Source organism: Tasmannia lanceolata, unplaced genomic scaffold (genome assembly GCF_043159265.1).
Source record: "Tasmannia lanceolata isolate RefF3 unplaced genomic scaffold, GAP_Taslan_0.1 ptg000044l, whole genome shotgun sequence".
NCBI classification, from domain to species: Eukaryota; Viridiplantae; Streptophyta; class Magnoliopsida; order Canellales; family Winteraceae; genus Tasmannia; species Tasmannia lanceolata.
This window is the reverse complement of record NW_027518721.1, coordinates 24,675,007-24,695,540: the sequence shown is the minus strand read 5'-3', so window position 1 is coordinate 24,695,540 and position 20,534 is coordinate 24,675,007. Positions and strand designations below refer to the sequence as shown.

The 20,534-nt window shown below is 38.3% G+C and overlaps 3 protein-coding genes and 1 pseudogene across 8 annotated transcripts; 1 reads left to right on the top strand and 3 right to left on the bottom strand.

Annotated features, from left to right (window-relative positions):
• Positions 1-29: 29 nt before the first annotated feature.
• Positions 30-7,777, top strand: LOC143864000 (heparanase-like protein 3). 6 transcript variants are annotated; one of them, XM_077374817.1, is made up of 7 exons: positions 30-424; positions 944-1,037; positions 1,213-1,260; positions 2,246-2,276; positions 6,344-6,469; positions 7,055-7,154; positions 7,231-7,777. In XM_077374817.1, the coding sequence occupies exons 5-7, from the start codon at positions 6,363-6,365 to the stop codon at positions 7,600-7,602; spliced, it is 579 nt and encodes a 192-aa protein (XP_077230932.1). In that variant the 5' UTR covers positions 30-424; positions 944-1,037; positions 1,213-1,260; positions 2,246-2,276; positions 6,344-6,362; the 3' UTR covers positions 7,603-7,777. The 6 variants fall into 6 exon arrangements, with proteins under 6 accessions (XP_077230932.1, XP_077230929.1, XP_077230931.1 ...); XM_077374814.1 differs by having other exon boundaries at positions 2,132-2,276; XM_077374816.1 differs by lacking the exon at positions 2,246-2,276.
• A 776-nt stretch (positions 7,778-8,553) lies between these two features.
• On the bottom strand, positions 8,554-9,242 carry LOC143863452 (uncharacterized). Its single transcript, XM_077374114.1, has 2 exons — positions 8,718-9,242; positions 8,554-8,634 (listed from the first exon to the last, which is right to left on the bottom strand). Exons 1-2 carry the CDS (start codon positions 9,240-9,242, stop codon positions 8,554-8,556), a joined length of 606 nt encoding a protein of 201 aa, XP_077230229.1.
• A 4,305-nt stretch (positions 9,243-13,547) lies between these two features.
• On the bottom strand, positions 13,548-14,611 carry LOC143863991 (trimethyltridecatetraene synthase pseudogene; annotated as a pseudogene).
• Positions 14,612-17,270: 2,659 nt separating this feature from the next.
• On the bottom strand, positions 17,271-19,762 carry LOC143863812 (trimethyltridecatetraene synthase-like). Its single transcript, XM_077374582.1, has 2 exons — positions 18,818-19,762; positions 17,271-18,033 (listed from the first exon to the last, which is right to left on the bottom strand). Exons 1-2 carry the CDS (start codon positions 19,727-19,729, stop codon positions 17,404-17,406), a joined length of 1,542 nt encoding a protein of 513 aa, XP_077230697.1. The 5' UTR covers positions 19,730-19,762; the 3' UTR covers positions 17,271-17,403.
• Positions 19,763-20,534: the final 772 nt, after the last annotated feature.

The window sequence follows — 20,534 nt, the reverse complement described above, 5'->3', positions numbered from 1 at the left end:
CTCTATCTCTTTCTCGGTTTCGATTGGTCTCCCCAAAAGACGTCTCTTTACAGCTTCTATTCCTTTTATTATCTACAATTTCCTTCCTTTCTCTGATCTTCTTTGCGCATCTTTAGGGTTTTGAAACATCTAGGGTTCTTATTCCTTTTATTTTCTTCCATTTCCTGCCTTTTTTTTTCCTGATCGATTCTTGTTTATGCCAATCTGTGTATATCTGCCTTTTTTTCTAAATGCTTCAAATAAATGCTTTTTTGTCTTCTATTTTTGTATTCTATTTTTCTTCTATTTCTGTGTATATCTTATATAGTTATATGATTGTTTTCTATTGTTGTTTCGTTTGGGTGATAACTAAAGTCGGATCATGATTTGTTCAACCACTTGCAAAGGAGTAGAAGAGTAGATGGGAGGAGAAGCTGATTGTCATGTAAGTTCTGATTGTTTTAACTACTTTTACTATTACAGAGACCTCAAGGTATTTCAAAATTTTATTTTATTTACCCCTGTTTATATTGTAAAAGCAGCTAAATCTCTTTCTATTTAGCTATCCAAAAGCAGCTATAAAAAGACTTAATTATCCTGCTGTGTGTTTTTTTGGATTTTCTGACTGAAGAGGGATTCAGAATTTTTTATGCTTTTAAATTAGGTATTTTGCTATTTCATCTACCATTTAGGATTTTCCAATGAATTGTTTTACTGTTGTACTCACTACTCACAATTCCTGCATGTATCTTTTTTCAGGTTTATAGGGCTTCCTATTTTGATAGATATGCTTTCCTTCGAACAACAAATAAATGCATTTTTTTCTTCTATTTTTGTATTCTCTTTTCCTTTTTGTTTTTTTTTTAATTCCCTAATTATTGAATGCTCTTTTCCTGTTTTGGGTTTTTTCCCCTTTCTCTTATATGATTGTTTTCTATTGTTGTTTCATTTGGGTGTTCTGCAGGATAACTAAAGATTGGGTGGATTTCTTCTAGAAAATGGCCGGGTTGTTTTTCGGTGCTCTGAAGGACGGGTTTTTTATATTTATTAATGACCATGTATTTTTCCTATTTTCTGATCTTATAGATCCTCAGACCAAGGTCTAGGGTTTTCTATTTCCATCAACAACATCTAATCATGATAGTATAGTGTTTGAAGATTTTGTTTTGGATTTTTTCCATTTCTCTTATATGATCTTTTTTTTTGTTGTTGCTTCGTTTGAGTGCTCTGCAGGAGATTGGATGGACTTCTTCCAGAAAAGAAAAACAATTAACAAATAAGGTCGAGTTATATTTATTTGTTTTATTTTTTCATTGTTTTCAACAACAAAGTATGTTATTTTGTTCTATTGGAAATGCAGCCATTTTTAGAAAATTACTAAGCGAACGAGCTAGAAGTACTGGAAAATGGGTTAGAAATATCTTTTCCTGGAAGAATTAAATCTGATTTCAAAAGTTTTCGTTGAACTCAAAATTTAGGCCCTGTTTGGATTCTCTGCTCTCTCTGAAATTCAATAAATAGGTTAGGCTTGGAGATATAGAATTATTTTCCATTTTTTTTCTCTTCAATTCAAGAAATCTGTTGAAACACATTGTTTGCTTTAAATCTTTCTCTTGATAAGATGATGGCCTTTTTGGAATTTGGTTTCGAGTGTTTAATATCACCCTTCTTGGAACTACTAATTTCCTTGGAAAAGCATGCTATGCCGATGTCGCAATCAATGCTAAATCATACTGTGGGCATCTCTTTTTCCTATTTGTTTCTTCAATAAGAGTTGTCTTCTAGAGAGATATTTAAGTTGAATATGGTGAAAACATGTCATGGTCCCTCAATGTTGGACTGATAAATTTAACTCTTCATTGACCTTTATAAAATCCACGGCTGTGAAAATCCATGATAGAGGGTGAGCTTAATTTGGGGATTTTTAATTTCAAAACAAATATGATTGTTTCAGATGCTCAGGACCTATTCGATCACCTTCAACACCTTTTGAAAGAGATATTTGTTGCCTCCTATGCGGCATGCACTAACGAGACTCGAGAGTTAATTTAACCTTTCACAACTGTCTTTCTCCAGATTAAATTCTGGATTTTTTAATTTATATAGGAAAATTTTGACTGGAATTTTTTCTTTTTGGGTTTTGTAATCCTAGGTATGTTATTACCACGACAGCAGTAGCATCAACATAAATCCAATATAAGACGTACCATATCTCATGCTCTTCACAATTTATATCCATGGTCTTCATTTTGGACTGAAAAATCAGTTTTGAGATAGTGGGATGTTTGAGCATTCAGGTAAACATTTATGTTAGGCTTTAAGTGTTTTCCATATTTTCTTGAAATGATTAACATAAATCCCATATAAGACCTACCATATCTTATGCTCTTCATGCTCATCACTATAATTTATATCCATGTTCTTCATTTTACACCTTATTTTATGTCGAACACAATTTTTTACAAATTTCCTGAATCATGCACTTGCTGCATTCCCATCCTGAAGCTACTCTGTTTTCAGTTTAGTTGGATAACCTACACTTCTCATACTAACTTATTACACAAGTGCATCTTTGCAAGAAATAAGAAAAGAAGGATTAGTTTGGGGGCAAGGGGTAGCTTGGCTATCATGCTCGGACAAATTTATTCCCAAAATTACCCTAGCCGTTGTTCACCAAATTTCTTCTGCTATTATGGTATTCATGAATAGAGGTCAATGTTGATATAAGACAACACGTCTTTCCAAAACAAAATTAACCCATGCTTGCTACTCTGATGGAGAACATCCCACAAGAAGTCAATATTTGGGTACAAGACACTTTCTTTTGGATTCTATGAGTATTTCTAGGACTTGCATTTCATTAACAAATTAATAGGTATTTAGTTCAAAACAAACAACGTATATGTATTGATTAGGTTATTTGTGGGCATTCACAGATATGCTTCCTGTATATGTGGGTACATCACAGAAATAAATATCAAAAGACATTGAGTGTAGTAGTTTACATGCCATTTATTCTATGCTATTCTCTCTAAAATACCATGTCTTGGTAGTTTCTTATAAAATTACCATGCTCTTATACAAGACAATTTCCATGTGCATTAGTTTGTTATGTACAATGTCATTTCCCTTGCTTTTGGGATGCTAATATTTATGGGAATGTGACTTAATTTTGCAAGGAAATCATTTCACTCCTTGCATGGATGCACAGAGGTTCATGTTCGCATTGGCAATAGTAAATAGTTTCACGTCATGTATTCTATTGAAAACAGAAAATTAGGTGTGATTTCAAACTGATGTAATTGAATTCATTCTGATGCTGCTTAATTGAATTCATTCTTATAGAACTTAATTGAAGGACTCATGTATTGGAATACCTGTTCGATGGGATTATACATATTTTGATTATAAATGTTTTGGAATGAAATGGGAATTATTGAGTTTTTCAACATTCCCTTTCAGTGTTTGTTTTTTCAACTTTTCCTTTCAGTATTTTCGGGTTTATGTGTTCTCTTTCCTCCAGTGCATCGCACGGGTTTCTTACTAGTATATATATATATATATATATATATATATATATATATGAGAAAGCTTTTCCTAGTCGGCCCCTTAGAAAACTTTTTCTACTCCTCCCGCTTAAAACACCATTCGATGAAAATGGAATTGATCTCAGCCATACGGTTGAAAAACCCATTTTGTAACTCAAATGATAAAAACCCTCATCTCAGACTCTCTCTCGCTGTGTCTCTCTCGTTCTCTCCACCCTCTCTCTCAGCCCCAAATGAGAAAAACCCCAAATGAGAAAAACCCTCATCTCAGCCTCTCTCTTGCTGTGTCTCTCTCGTTCTCTCCACCCTCTCAGAGACGAAGCAGCCATCAGAGACGAAGCAGCCATCATCTCCACCCTCAGAGACTGACCGCTCTCTCTCTCTCTCTGTCATCTCTCTCTGTAAGTTTCTTAATACAGCCTTTATAATGTATAAATGGGTGGATATTATTCTGAAAATCCCTCAAAAATGTATAAATGGGTTTTCTTCAATCCCTCGAAAATCTATATATGGGTTTTCTTCAATCCCTCGAAAATCTGTAAATGGGTTTTCTGAAAATCCCTCGAAAATCTATAAATGGGTTTTCTGAAAATCAAAATGTATAAATGGGTTTTCTGAAAATCCCTCGAAAATCTATAAATGGGTTTTATGAAAATCAAAATGTATAAATGGGTTTTCTGAAAATCCCACGAAAATCTATAAATGGGTTTTCTTCAATCCCTCGAAAATCTGTAAATGGGTATTCTGAAAATCCCTCGAAAATGTATAAATGGGTTTTCTGAAAATCCCTCGAAAATGTATAAATGGGTTTTCTGAAAATCCCTCGAAAATCTATAAATGGGTTTTCTGAATATCCCTCGAAAATCTATAAATGGGTTTTCTGAAAATCCATCGAAAATCTATAAATGGGTTTTCTGAAAATCCCTCGAAAATCTATAAATGGGAATTGTGGGTTTTCTGAAAATATCTTGAAAATCTATAAATGGGAATTGTGGGTTTTCTGAAAATCCCTCGAAAATGTAGAAATGGGTGGATATTTTTTTCCTGGTTATGGCATTCGATATTTTCCGATTGGAATTTTTTTTCTTCTGTTAATGGCACTGGAACACATTTTTTCTGATATTTTCTCTACCCTCGAGAGGTTTTCTTCAATCCCTCGAAAATCTAGAAATGGGTGGATATTTTTTCTGGTAAAGCCTGTATAAATGGGCGGATATTTTTTTCCTGCTTATCGCATTGGATATTTTTAATGGAATGGAGCTATTTTTTTGCAATGGTAATGGCAGTGGAACACATTTTTTCTGATATTTTCTCCACCCTCGAGGGGATTTCTTCAATCCCTCGAAAATCTATAAATGGGTGGATATTTTTTCTGGTAAAGCCTGTATAAATGGGTGGGTGGATATTTTTTCCTGCTTATGGCATTGGATATTTTTAATGGAATGGAGCTATTTTTTTGCATTCGTAGCCTGAATGGGGTGATTTTACTGGTTTAATGGCGTGATAAAGCTCATAAAAATGGCTGTTCAGGTTTCATAGCTCCATTCCATTACAAATACCTCTATTAATGTTTACATTGAAACATTAATAGATGAAAGACAAATTTTTTTTTAAAGAAAATGTGTACATAACAATTGTTAGTGGTTGTATTTGTTAGAAATTGAGGGTTCATTTTTTAAGGAAAATTTGTACAAAACAATTATTATATGAGGGTTCATTTTCTAATATTTAATTTATTTTTTGCAACGAGGTAAAAGAAATTGATGCCTTCATCTTCCAACAGTGATGGAAGGTCAACCCTGTTCAGAGTCCCCGTGCTTCTATGTAAATGTAAGAAGAAAGCTACTCTGAAAATAGCCGAGACTAATGTGCATGGTAATCAAGAACCGGTCTTCTACTCATGTCATTTCAACGTAACTAAAGATGATTTAAGTGATATTTTATTTGTAGGCAATTTTAGAGGTTGAACTGACATCTATATAACGCGTAGGATGGTATTACTTGGAGGTGCGATTATTTTTTATGGGTGGAAGATGTGTTAAACAACCCGGATTTTAGGTGTGAATGGCAATCCAATAACCATTTGAGAAGGTTGGGAGAAGAGATAGGCAGATTGAACATGTCGACGCAAGAGGCAGCCCTTGCGGTAGCTGATTTGGGAGATGAGGTATCGAGATTGAACGTGTCAGTTCAAGAGGCGAATGAAGCGCTAGCTGAATTGAAGCTCTTGGTGCGACGCTCGAAAGTCCCACAGAATGAGAAGGGGTGGAATAAAGCAGTTGGAGTTCTTGCCCTTTTTTTCTTGATTTGTTGGTACCTCTTCTATTGTATCTCTTCAAAAGTTTCAGGCCGTTATCTTGGATTGCCATGACCCTAAAGCTGTTATGATTGGATGAACTTAACCTTTAATATTTTTTTTATGTTTATGTTTGTTGTATGGACACTTAATTGTAAATTGGGTTGACTATTATGTGATGCTTTATTAGTGTTTTAGCAATGGCACAATGAAGCTTTGTTTCAATAGCTGTTCGTTACGTTATGTCCTTTTAGTAGATTTCCTGTACCATTTTATTGCTGCATTTCAATCTGTTCGACTATTTCAACTTGGGTGTCCCAAGTAATGAACAGGGGCTCATTTATCATTTCCCTTTTTTTTCATGGTTGCCAACCATGACCAAAATGTTAAAATGTAAGGACACTGGAGAATTGCCCCTCACATTTGTATTCAGTTTCTGATAAGCTAGCACTAGTTGATTTTGATATCTCGGGGCTTTATGATCTATTTCCTTGATATTTGATTGTACTTTAATTGATAGGTACTTGGATCAGCTTGGCATGTCATCAACGTACAACACCAAAACTTATTGCAGACAGACTTTAATTGGCGGAAACTATGGGCTACTCAACACAACCACCTTCAAACCGAATCCTGATTACTACAGGTTAAATCTTTTACGATATTGAATTTTTTAACTACATGAAATCAAGCTCAGATTCACTCACTGAATTATGATACTTGTTTCATGATTTCACATTTTCTATTTTTGCAATCTCAAATCCATAATGAATGCAGTCTCAGTTATTTCCATCAAACCATACTCAAGACCTAGCTTCAAAGTAATTAATCATTTCTGTAAACAAAGTTGCCACTTCCCTATCAGTTGTATTTGTGATGATTAATCCCCTCCAGCGGGATTCTCTTGTAAACCCTCAATACCATTTGGTGAGCCACCAGTTCCTTTTGGATCAGTATTTTCAATTATTTGGAAATTTATAGGTGAATGTCCTCCCTTCATGAAGGCTATTCTTCAGTGAGTGAGTCCTGCTTTTTGATCTGTCGGTCAACTGTTAATCCTTTATCTTGTGCAATTAAGAACCCAAATTGGAAAACTCATCGCTGTTTCGTTTTGGCCTAGTAGCTAAATTAAAGTTCCAAACAGGTAATTAATATGCATCAATTTGGATTGATATCAACAATGTGAGTCCAATAGTAAACGTGAGATTGATGTTCTGGTTCCTTGATGCAGTGCTCTCTTTTGGCATCGATTAATGGGAAGAAATGTTCTTTTGACAACCTTCTCAGGGACTAAGAATATACGAGCATATGCACATTGTGCTAAAAATTCTGTAAGTTGAACTTTACTTTCTTCTGAGGATTTTTTCTATATATTCTTTCTGATTCATTGTCTTGGATTTCTTACAGCAAGGGATCACATTGCTCTTGATCAACCTCGACAACAGCACCACAATTCAAGTGCAAGTAACTACTGAGTCTGGTGTTAGTGGAGCAAAGAAATATAGTCACGGGGCGGCTCCAAGGACAAAATTTAACAGGATGCATCGAGTTAAGAAAATCATTGGAATTATGAGGGAGGAATATCATCTAACTGCTAAGGATGGAGACCTGCAAAGCCAAATTATGCTGCTAAATGGCAACATCTTGGATGTATCTTTAGATGGACAAATTCCTTCCTTGCAACCTGTAAAGATTAACTCATCAGAACCCATAACTGTTGCTCCCTTCTCAATTGTATTTGCTCACATTCCCAATATTGATGTGCCTGCTTGTAGGTAGCTATGATGGGTGAAAATCTATCAAGATTCTGTGCATGGTGGAAATCTAATAGCGCAATCCTATACTTGGTTGAAAAAGGGTCTGACCCCAACCATGTTGGAATGTGTGGAAACTGTAAGTTTGTTTGAAAATCATGATTAAGTAATAAATGGAGGACAGAGAAGATTTACATGAAGCCCAATAAAGCAATTTGGAAGTCTGTTGTACTCTATTGATCATACTCTTCATTTCTGTTCAGAATTTAATGGAAGAAAAAATAAATGAAAGATTGACAGATGAATAAGAAATAAAGAAATGGGAGTGTAATAGATACAAAAATTCTTTGTATGTACAAACACATGGAAAACTCGTGCCCTGTTTTTTTGGATTTTGAGAATCAATATTGAGTCCAAACTGATTCTTGGGCAAAATGAGGCGATTGAATCGCTGTGTAGAATCATTTTAGACTCAAACTAATTCTATATCCAAATAATGTGTATTTTCGTTAGGATGTAGAATCGATTTGAGTCCAAAATTGATTCTACAGCTGTGAACCAATCACTCAATTTTGCCAAGAATTACTTAGGCCCGATTCGTTATGAATTTTGAGCATCGATCTTGATTCTAAAAAGGATTTTTTTTAACTCAAAATAAAGTGCAATTTTGAGTCCAAAACTGATTGGAGTAATGTGTTAGACAAGGGAAAACACCCTTGTCTCACTAAAATACCCCCAAAACACTCTCGCCCCCAAATTTATCAGAGCCGAAATAGTTTTTATTTTGTAAAGGTGCAATTTGGACCTGTCTTTCCCCAAAACACCATCTACGCTCTGCCATTTAATCTGTAACATAGTGAAGCACATGTAAGTTATATATAGCAGACACATTAAAAGGAACAACAAAATGAGAAAAAATAATGTTTGGGTTATGATCATAACTAAAAAACAAATTACACAAACTTGTTGTAGTTGTTCAATCTGCCATTAGGTCCTCCTCCGTTTCCTTTTCGTGTCCCTCCTCATCTGATTCCTCTTGATCATTTTTTGTCCACATCTATTGGCACACATAGAAAACACCAAAGTGATATATATGTTATCTCTCCGAAAAAAAATACAGAAGGAAGTAGAAATCCATACCTTTGAATTCTTGTTACAGGTTCTCATATTATGGCTTAATTGTCCACATTTTTTACACCTCCGTCTCTTGGATCCGGCTTGGGATACCTCTATCAGAGATTTAAACCGTGTAGCATTTCTCGGACGACCCTTGGTTTTCACAATCTGAGGGTCATGAATAGATATTTCTGGGGTTTCCATGACAATGCTAGAATGTAATTGGCTTCCACTAGTTGACAAGGCATTTTGCCTCTCTTTCTTATGCCGTTCACCATCCGCAATCCACTCATTAAGAGTTTCATCCATCTTCTTGAACAAGCTCTTCGGACATTGATAATCATCTAAATATCTTTGATACTTTGAAATTAGGAACCATTTATGAAGAGGTGTCATCTCACCATTATCTTCTTCGGCCGTAGACACCCCACCATCGAAAACAAATCTTGCCTCAATTGTCCATCTACTCAATATATATCGCTCGGGAATGGTTCTTAAAAGCCTCAGGGACATTATGCGAAGGATGTGCTTGCATAAAATCCCCTCCATCTCGAACTTGGCACTCACATGTAGCCATCACACCTTCTTTAGCATCTTCAAAGACAACCTTGCACCATCTCCAAATCTCCTCTATTCTGTCACTTTGCCATTCTCACCTAATAAGTCAAACCAACAATCATTGCTATCCTTCATCTCTATCTGGAATAGTGTAAAGATTGACCTTGTATAACATTTACCAGCTTGTGCTTCCAATTTGTTCCTTGAAGATAATAATATTGTGTTTGAAGATTTTGTCCTGAAATCTTCTTCAGCTTCTTTTTCTCGACGATCTTCAAGTGCCTTATCATATTGTTTGACGAATTCTTGTAGAGTAGTGCTATGGTTAACAAATCCATCAAAGAATGAGTTGATACTTTCGCTACGTGAACTGGATGACATGCCAGCAGTGAAAGTGTCCCTAAAATAAGCTGGCACCCAATGACTCTGTAGCTGCCACATGTTACATAGCCAACTGTTTTCTTCAATCCCATATTTCTGCTCAAATTTGCCCCATTCTTCCTCACATTCGTGTATGTTTTTCTTAAAATACCACCTATTGTAATCCTTAGTGAACTCACTATCAGAATCTCGCATGTGTGCAATATGCTCAACTAAGTGCCTCTGTATGTGTCACGAGCAAAACCTATGACGTGTGTTTGGAAAAACGGTTCTGATAGCATTTCTCATAGCAATGTCCATGTCTGTGATAATACAACCAGAAGCTTTACCAAAAATGCATTTTAACCATTGCTCAAATAACCATGTAAATGTCTCCTCTCTCTCATCTGCTAACAACCCACATCCGAATAAGGTAGATTGCCTATGATGGTTAACTCTAGTAAATGGTGCGAAAGGCATCTGAAACCTATTCGTCCTATAGGTCACATCAAACACAATGACATCAGAGAAGGCCAAGTAAGCATTCCTAGCCCGTGAATCGGCCCAAAACATGGAACCCAAATTCCCCTTCTTATCTATCTCCATGGCAAAATAGAAATTTGGGTCTTCTGCTCATCTGTGATGGAACTGTTGGACTACTAGGAATGCTTCTTTCCCCATATTGTTCTGCCTGCGTACTCTCACATGGGACACAACTTGATGTGCTGTGACAGCACTAGCTTTAGATGTGGAAGTAAGAAACCTAGCAATTTTAGAAGATTGAACCCTGTGTCCACTAAGAGTGTCTATCAAATTTTTGGCGACCACATTCTTAACGAAGTTATTCTGTGAACGATGCATTTGTCTTTTGCCAGGAGAGGTGAGTTCATGACAATGTTTGACTTCAAATTTAGACACAACCCACTTCTTATTTTTATTTCTAATCTCCAACTTCGCTCCACAACCATCTCTTACACTTCGATGCAACTTCACTTCTTTTCCGATTTGCCTCTTATCTTTAGTGTTTTTGAACCCCTCTCTAGCACAAACAAATCTTCTCATTATAATTTCATGATTTGCTCTGACTTTTCGGTCTTGGATTTCCTTATACCAAAACCAGTGGCCAACTCATAAAGATTATAAAACTCATACGCAGCTTCTACACTTTCAAACTCCTGGTTAAGAAAGGGTTCCTTAAATACATGACTCTCACCATCATCTTCACTAGTGTTACCACTACAATCCTCCTCGTTGACCATAGAAAGTAAGGCATCATCATTTGGATGTCCCCTTTCCTCATCCAAAAGTAACTGATTGCCGATAGAATCATTGTTTATTAAACCAAAAGCTTCCCCCTCCTCCTCAAAAAGTAACCTATTAGCATCAATGTCATCAATTGATAGCCCAACAATTTGCTCAAAGTTACTATCCATCAAGTAGTCCCTTATAATAAGAAAAACCACAATCAAAGGACATTTCAGAATCTTCATAATCAGATAGAATAAACTAGAAATTTAATAAAGCAAATTAATGATATAGGAAAATGATCGATAATAGGCGTTGTTGAAATAACCTTCACACCAAAAACCAACATAAGCCAAGTAAAGAAACTATAAACTGAACAGACACAATGCAACCAGAATGTGCATAATTCAAGTGCAACTGAGAACTGAAACAAGCATTCAGTAAAGCAATGATAGACAATAGTGATACCACAGGGCACGAAAGAACACCACACAAGTTCCCTTCAGAAAATGCCTCTAGAAACATTAATAGAGGCATTTTCTGAAGGTAAAAAACTGCCATTACCATTGCAAAAAAATAGCTCCATTCCATTAAAATTATCCAATGCGATAAGCAAGAAAAAAATATCCACCCATTTATACAGGCTTTACTAGAAAAAACATCCACCAATTTCTAGATTTTCGAGGGATTGAAGAAAACCCCTCGAGGGTGGAGAAAATATCAGAAAAAATGTGTTCCACTGCCATTACCAGGAAAAAAAATTCCAATCGGAAAATATCCAATGTCATAACTAGGAAAAAAATATCCACCCATTTATACAGCCTTTACCAGAAAAAATATCCACCCATTTCTACATTTTCGATGGATTTTCAGAAAACCCACAATTCCCATTTATAGATTTTCGAGATATTTTCAGAAAACCCATAATTCCCATTTATAGATTTTCGAGGGATTTTTAGAAAACCCATTTATAGATTTTCGAGGGATTGACAGAAAACCCATTTATAGATTTTCGAGGGATTTTCAGAAAACCCATTTACAGATTTTCGAGGAATTTTCAGAAAACCCATTTATAGATTTTTGAGGGATTTTCAGAAAACCCATTTATACATTTTGATTTTCAGAAAACCCATTTATACATTTTCGATAGATTTTCAGAAAACCCATTTAAAGATTTTCGAGGGATTGAAGAAAACCCATTTATAAATTTTCGAGGGATTGAAGAAAACCCATTTATACATTTTCGAGGGATTTTCAGAATAATATCCACCCATTTATACATTATAAAGGCTGTATTAAGAAACTTACAGAGAGAGATGACAGAGAGAGAGAGAGAGCGGTCCGTCTCTGAGGGTGGAGATGATGGCTGCTTCATCTCTGATGGTTGCTTCGTCTCTGAGAGGGTGGAGAGAAAGAGAGAGACACAGCGAGAGAGAGGCTGAGATGAGGGTTTTTCTCATTTGGGGTTTTTCAACCGTATGGCTGAGAGAGAGGGTGGAGAGAACGAGAGAGACACAGCGAGAGAGAGGCTGAGATGAGGGTTTTTCTCATTTGAGTCACAAAATGGGTTTTTCAACCGTATGGCTGAGATCAATTCCATTTTCATCGAATGGTGTTTTAAGCGGGAGGAGTAGAAAACGTTTTCTAAGGGGCCGACTAGGAAAACTTTTCTCATATATATATATATATATATACACACACACACACACACACACACAGATAGAATAGTGTTCATGCACAGCTGCTCAGATAGCTTATCTGAGCAGCTGCTTCAAAAACTCATGTGGCCCACATTTTTGGGAAGATCCAAATCATTCATTTGAAAGGCCCTTCCATGGATAGGGTGTATACCAAAAATCAACCTTATAGGATCATCCTAACCCAATCAAAGGTGGAGGGGAAATTGGACAGACATTGTTTCTGACTATTTTTTCCCTCCACAAATGGCAGGGTTAGGATGATCCTAAATGGCTCATTTTTAGTACACACCCTATCCTTGGTAGGGCCCTTCAAATGAATGCTTTAGATCACCCCAAAAATGTGGGGCCACATGAATTTTTGAAGCAGTTGCTCAGATAGCTTATCTGAGCAGCTGCGCAGGAACACTTTTCTTATATATATATATATATATATATATATATATATATATATATAAGAAAAAGAAAAGAAATTTTTTTTTTTTTTTATCCCTTGATCCTCAGGCGCGCTTGATTTAAAAAAGAATTTTTTTTTTCAAAATGATAATGCCACCGAGAATAATCCATATTTAAATCGATGCTTCAATGAATCCTTGATTGTAGCCCATGAAGAATCCTCTCCATTCATTACCTCCTAGATTCTGGCACATGAATTATGGTAAGGATAATCATTTCGTTGATCTGATATGTCCATTTATGTGATTGAAATAAGGTCTTCTATGCAAGTTTAAAATTTTGGTTTCGGTACTGGTTTCGGAACCCGAAATTTTGAAATTTCGGTCAAAATCTGGTACATAACCCGAAACCAATATTTTATTTAATATTAAATTTCGGCCGAAATTTCGGTAATTTTGGTCGAAATTTCGGTAAAATATTAAATTAATATATAAAAAACAGTTTTTTGGGGTCAAATTTCGGAAAAACCGAAATTTCGGCCGAAATAAATGACCGTTTCGGTTTTGGTCGATTTCGGTGTCGGTCTCCACCGAAATCCGAAATTGGATTTCAGTCGAATTTAAAACCATGCTTCTATGTTATATACACTATATCACCATCTGTGGGCCTTTACTTGATTCCATGCTTGATTGTTTATCGTCCACCGATCAACCTGTGTATACGCGATACACTACAATACTCTAGCAAAGGAATATTTACCTGCGTGAATGCCTTGACACCATTCCGACTGAGCTTGACGTCGAGATTTGGGTCATCGGCGAGCTGAAACAGGACATCAACCGTGTCTTTGGGGACGAAATCCTTCACCCCTTCCCTCTTGGCGTTGTGCTCATCAAGCACTTGCTCAAGAAACTGATCCAATTTTTTGCAAAGCGCTTTCATCCTCTTCACGTACCCATGCAAATCCAAGAACCCAATCCACGGAATCGAGTCTCCAATGTTCAACACACCGTTGAGCAAGAACCACTCCTCTATCATCTTCTTGAATTCTTCCATCTGGGTCTCCGATTTGGACCCGTCCATGTACTTTTTCCCCAACACCATTCGGCTTATAATGTTGAGGTTAACAGTAGAGAGGTGGTCTTTGAGAAGGATGGCTTTTCCGGACGCAGCGAAGAGACCAAACAGCATCGAGCGTGTCTCTTCTACGCGAATGTACTCATAGGAATTGAGTCGTCTTGGGCTAAAGAGCTCCATGAGGCATATCTTGCGGGCCTGGCGCCAGTAGGGCCCATAGGGAGCCCATGCGATGTTGGAGTAATTGTAGGTAGTGTACTTGCCAGTGGCCAATTTGGGGCGGGAGGCGAAGGTAACATCATGGGTTTTGAGGAATTGTTTGGCGGCGTGGATGGAAGAGCCCACTACAACAGGGAAGGATCCGAACTGGAGTTGCATTATGAGTCTGTATTTGAGGGAGAGTTGGTGGATGGACCGGTGTGGGAGAGATCCGATTAGGTTGAGATTGCCGATGATGGGCCATGGTTTGGGTCCGGGAGGAAGGTTTAGTTTCCAGCGACGGAAGTTACCGGAAAAGGCATTTAACAAGAAAATGAGTGATTCTAGGAAGGTCACTGCGTACAAGGGCTATGAAGCTGACTCCATTATTGCTTATCTGTGTGGGCTTTGTCATGGTAGTGGTATTTATAGAGTGCTTTGTCATTATTTGTCTTTATAATATGCTATTTGTTTAACCGAGTAGTTGGAAACTTGGAATATCGTTTTGCTAGTTGTGGAGGTAATCGATATCCAGCCTGACGCCTGTTAAATGGACGGTCTGGATCAACCAAAAGTCGAGACATTGTGCAACAATAAGTATGCCCACCATACCAACGGTCTGGATTGCCAAAGGTGTGTCACATGCAACGGTCTCAGCCCTCGTTTAATGCGTGGAAATTGGAATTTTGGATTTTCATAGCATCTCTTTCTTTTATCAAGGCTTCGACCAATCGATATGTGTCTACAAGTAATTGAAATTCAATTTCTTGATCTGTATCTTGCTTGATCATTTGCACCTATCGCCTCCAATGAATCGATAGACAAGTGACGCTCTTGTTAGTGATTGCCCTGATACATCGAATGCCTATCTTGTTGAATGAGGATGCTTCTTGGTGTTGGGTAGGATGCTTTTAAGCTTGAAAACATTCTTCCCTTCTAGGTCTAGCTCCTCAATTTACTTAAGATGGTGATGGGGACCGAGGATTCGCCACTGCTGGGGAGACCGAGAGTGAAACCGAACAAATTTGTTCAGTTCCACTCACGGTTCCCAACTCTGTTACTGTAACATTATTCTTATCTATCTATCTATAATCTTACTAGCATGTTTTTTCCCATTTTCATTCACTTTCTTTCTAAGAAATAGATTAGGGCATCAGATTTTCCTTCAAGATCTGACCGAAGCCCAAACTCGAGAGTCTGTTTCCGCGCATTGTATGATACTCATGCCCTAGATGGAGAATTGTTTGTCGGTTCTTCGCTGATCGGCCTGTTGCTTCATGCGATGTTGGGTACGTTCCAAGTTTTGCTTGAGTTGACGGAGGATGTCGTCCCTTGTGCGTAATTCGTTGTTGACTGCATTTTCCCCAGAAATTGATGGCACGTAGTCTAGAATGGCTGGTGGTGCTCAGCCGTATACCGCCTCAAATGGCGTCATACCAATCGCTGAATGTTGTGTGGTGTTGTACCAGTACTCCGCCCAAGTGAGGTAGTTTGTCCATTGTCGTGGATGATCCATGCAGAAGCTTCGTAGGTATTGTTCCAGGCAACAGTTCAGGACTTCTGTTTGGCCGTCTGTCTGAGGATGGAAGGCACTGCTCATGCGAAGTGTCGTGCCTTGTTTGTGGAACAACTCTTTCGAGAAAGAGCTGAGAAACAGTGGGTCACGGTCGCTGACAATGCTACGAGGTATCCCGTGTAATTTGGCCACATTGGATATAAACGTGTCTGCAACTTTGGCTGCAGTATAGTTTGGGGCTAATTTCATGAAGTGGGCATATTTTGTTAGACGGTTCACCACTACGAAGATGGTTGTTTTCCCATTTGAAGTTGGTAGGTTGGTGATGAAATCCATCGCTATATCCTCCCATCGCTATGTCTTATTAAAAATAATAAACAGGGCCCCTACTCTAACTTCAATAATCAGTTTTGGACTCACAATTGGTTATAAAAATAAAAAATAGGAAAAATTGCCAAAATGGGACACCAAAATACGAGAATTGCCAACGGGGGACACTCTTTTGAAAAAATTATAAAGGGGGGTCGAAAACAGGATTATCAAGTCTAAAAAGGGGTTATCAAGTCTAAAAAGGGGTTATCAAGTACGTAAACAGGGATTATCAAGTTCATATAGACTTGATAACGCATGTTTAGACTTGAAAACCCCTTGTGATACTCAATAACCCTGTTGAGAACTTGATATCCCCGGGCGAGATTTGATAACCCTGTTTAGATTAGACCTGTTAAATCATATTTAGGCCTGTTAACGGGAAGCAAAGAATGGAATGTCTGTTCTATAACAAGAAGGTTGCTTGATTTGATTATTATTTTTCAAGAGCAAGCAATAAGGACTCTGTAGATAACCCCCCTTTTAGACTTGACAACCCATAGTGGCCTTTTGGTCAGGTTTTCCCACAAATTCTGTGGTCGACCCCCATTTATAATTTTTCAAAAGAGTGGCCCCCATTGGCAATTCTTATATTTTGGTGTCCCCCATTTGTAATTTTTCCTAAAAATAAACAGGTCGCAAATGAGGCTTGATGGAGACTTAATAAGGTACTAGAATCATTTGCTTAAGGTGATCTCAGCGTCATTTAGTTTTTTTTTCTTTTTGGATGACGTAGGATGTCCCCACCCCCTTCGGGAGTAGGACTAGTCCCTACGGATACACGCAACGACCCACTCACCACGTGTATCAGGTAAGTCGGGGGCGGGATTCGAACACTCGTCAACAGAGAGCAAACCCGTGACTTTATGCCGAAGAGCCAACGCCTCGGTGGGTAGCGTCATTTAGCTGCCCTTATCTCAACAGTAAATAAAGCCTTTTGGGTCAATAAAAGCACTTTGCTTGACATTTTCATAAGGAAATAACCTCCCCAACCAAACAATTTGGACGGCTTTAACTCTTGGGCTCGTTTTGTTTTGGGATTTTAGTCCAAAACTGATTATTGGACTTAATTGTGTGTAATTTTTTTAATCAGTTCTCGTCTCAAACAATTCTCAAAATCCAAAACAAATATGGCCTTAATTGTATCAATACGAGAGAAAATCTCAACAACCAATTTACATAAATCAATTCACTTGATACAAACCAACTCGTTAGGGTAGCAAACTACAACACTTTGAATTGCATATGACATATCAACCATAATTAAGTACTAAATGTGAAATATGATTTGTAATCACACTCGATAAACCGGAGCTGGAAGCCGAGGCTCAATGACAGCCTCGAGAGGGATCTTCCTAGTTGTCGAGAGCCCGAAGATCTCCTCCATGTTCAATTCCTCCGGTGAAATCTTGTCCTGCAATTTCCATTTGAACCCATGCAGCAGATTAGCCAGCGTTAATTGAACCACTTTTAGCCCCAAGCTATAGCCTGGACACATCCTCCTCCCTGACCCAAATGGCAGCAACTCAAAATCCTGGCCCTTGACGTCTATATCTTTCCCGATGAACCTCTCAGGATGGAATTCCTCGGGTGCATCCCAAATAGTAGGATCCCTTCCAATTGTCCATACATTTACGAACACACGAGTTCCCGCAGGTATATCGTAGCCATCTATGACTGAATCCTCTCTAGCGAGGTGTGGCGGTAGCAGTGTTGCCGGGGGGTGCAACCTCAGTGTCTCTTTCAGAATAGCATCTACGAATGGAAGGTTAGGGATGTCTTTTTCTTCAACCCATCTCTCTTTCCCAATTACCTTATCGAGCTCTTTTGTTGCCTTTTCAAAGATATGCGGCTGTTTCAAGAGTTCAGATAATGCCCATTCAACAGTGAGGGCCGAGGTCTCTGTTCCCCCTGTTATCAAATCCTGGATCATCAATCATTGAAACATACAAGAAACAAGTGGGGGAAGATTAGATGTACAGAAGAAAAGGTTACTGATATTCACACCACCATGTTTTGATAATTGCACAAACCTCTCTTGTCTTTTACTATTTAACCAGCTGTCCAAACGTTATTACAATTGCCAAAAAAGCTCATAGGAGGAAATTAAGGAAAAAAAAGACAAGGTGAGTAGTGCCAATATTAGATGCCTAGTGTGTTGAATTATTAGCCAATTTTGATCTTTTACATTAGTAAAAGGAGAACAGTCCCTTTTGGACAGGTCTTTTATGTAATGACAAATGTATGAAAAAGTCTTGCTGTGGGATCAAATTTCAAGGGCGAGATGATGAATACGAGCATGTATGGGCAATCATTTTCAAGTCCAATATTTTCCACCAAATAGGATCGCCGCCCTTGAATTCAATTGAACTGCCTATTGACCATTTTTTCTTAACCTTGTATACACAAGATATATGGTGTATATAGATCTTAGTTTGACCACATAAACTGACAGATCAGATCAGATCAGATCAACCAATGGATGATCCTTCTCATAATTCATGTGCCACAATCAAGGAGTTAATGAACCGGGAGGATTCTTCGTGCGCTACAACTTCAATGAATCTTCCCGGTTCCTTAACACCTTGATTGTGGCACAATCCGTCGGTTTTCAGATTGAACTGAGATCTATATTGTACACATTATGTCCTCATCCATGGACCTAATCATAATTCCATGGTAGAATACTCTAGCAAAGGAATAGTTACCTGCGTGAATGCCTTGACACCATTCCGACTGAGCTTGACATCGAGATTTGGGTCGTCAGCGAGCTGCAACAGAACGTCGACCATGTCTTTGGGGATGAAATCCTTGACCCCTTCCCTCTTGGCGTTGTGATCGTCAAGCACTTGCTCTAGAAACCGATCGAGTTTTTTGCTAAGCGCTTTCATCCTCTTCACATACCCTTGCAAATCCAAGAAACCAAGCCATGGAATCGAGTCTCCGATGTTCAACACCCCGTTCAGCAAGAACCATTCATCTACCATCTTCTTCAATTTCTCCGACGTAATGATCTGATTCTTTGATTTGGACTCGTCCGTGTACGTTTTACCCAACACCATGCGGCTTATAATGTTGAGGCTAGCAGTAGAGAGGTGTTCTTTGACAAGGATGGCTTTTCGGGAAGCAACAAAGAGTCTGAACATCAATGAGTGAGTCTCTTCTACGCGTATGTACTGGTAGGATTCAAGTCGTCTAGTGCTAAAGAGCTCCATGAGGCATATCTTGCGGGCTTGGCGCCAGTAAGGCCCATAGGGAGCCCAAGCGATGTTGGAGTAGTTATAGTTGGCGTACTTGCCGGCGGCAGCTTTGGGGCGACAGGCGAAGGTGAGGTCATGGGTTTTGAGGAATAGCTTGGCGGCCTCGACGGAAGAGCCCACGACGACGGGGAAGGATCCGAATTGGAGTTTCATTATGGGTCCATATTTGAGGGAGAGTTGGTGGATGGACCTGTGTGGGAGAGATCCGATTAGGTTGAGATTACCTATGATGGGCCATGGTTTGGGTCCGGGAGGAAGGTTTAGCTTCCGGCGCCGGAAGTGGCCGGAAAAGGCGCTTAACAAGAAAATGAGGGATGCTAGGAAGGCCACTGAGTACAAGGGCCATGAAGCTGACTCCATTATTGCTTATCTGTGTGGGCTTTGTCATGGTAGTGGTATTTATAGAGTGCTGATAAGGAGTCCCATAGTGGAACCGAACAAATCCCCAAATGCCACATGGCATGAGAGGGGAAGTTTTGCCATTTTAAAGAAGAAAAGGCCAAAAAGACAAAGAACAAAATGATTCATCTGTTAGTTTCCAATATGTCATTATTTGTCTTTATAATATGCTATTTGTTTAACAGAGTAGTTGGAAACTTGGAATATCGTTTTGCTAGTTGTGGAGGTAATCGATATCCAACCTGACGCCTGTTAAATGGACGGTCTGGATCAACCAAAAGTCGAGACATTGTGCAACGATAAGTATGCCCACCATACCAACGGTCCGGATTGCCAAAGGTGTGTCACATGCATGGTAGGCCATCTCAGCCCTCGCTTAATGCGTGGAAACTGGAATTTTTGGATTTTCATCAGAATTAGTCATTTTGACTAACATATTTAGTTTAAAATGCATATCCTTTTAGGAGGCCTCAATGACCATAGATCGAACTTATCCAATTTTTACAGTGCGCTGGTTCAGCTTCTACATTTGTTCGAATAATATGCTTCATAGCATCTCTTTCTTTTATAAAGGGTTAGACCAATCGATATGTGTCTACAAATAATTAAAATTCAATTTCTTGATCTGTATCTTGCTTGATCATTTGCACCTATCGCCTCCAATGAATCGATAGACAAGTGACGCTCTTGTTAGTGATTGCCCCGATACATCGAATGCCTATCTTGTTGAATGAGGATGCTTCTTGGTGTTGGGTAGGATGCTTTT

What these genes read in the sequence shown, in the direction of transcription:
- LOC143864000 (XM_077374813.1), top strand. An exon ending in CCGAATCCTGATTACTACAG is followed by an intron (nt 6,470 to 7,054) that starts GTTAAATCTTTT and finishes TCCTTGATGCAG; the next exon opens with TGCTCTCTTTTGGCATCGAT. An exon ending in CACATTGTGCTAAAAATTCT is followed by an intron (nt 7,155 to 7,230) that starts GTAAGTTGAACT and finishes GATTTCTTACAG; the next exon opens with CAAGGGATCACATTGCTCTT.
- LOC143863812 (XM_077374582.1), bottom strand. Translation starts at nt 19,729, where the DNA reads ATGGAGTCAGCTTCATGGCCCTTGTACTCAGTGGCCTTCCTAGCATCC. An exon ending in GTGTCAAGGCATTCACGCAG is followed by an intron (nt 18,034 to 18,817) that starts GTAACTATTCCT and finishes TTGATGATCCAG; the next exon opens with GATTTGATAACAGGGGGAAC.
- LOC143863452 (XM_077374114.1), bottom strand. Translation starts at nt 9,242, where the DNA reads ATGGAGGGGATTTTATGCAAGCACATCCTTCGCATAATGTCCCTGAGG. An exon ending in CCTGTAACAAGAATTCAAAG is followed by an intron (nt 8,635 to 8,717) that starts GTATGGATTTCT and finishes GTGTGCCAATAG; the next exon opens with ATGTGGACAAAAAATGATCA.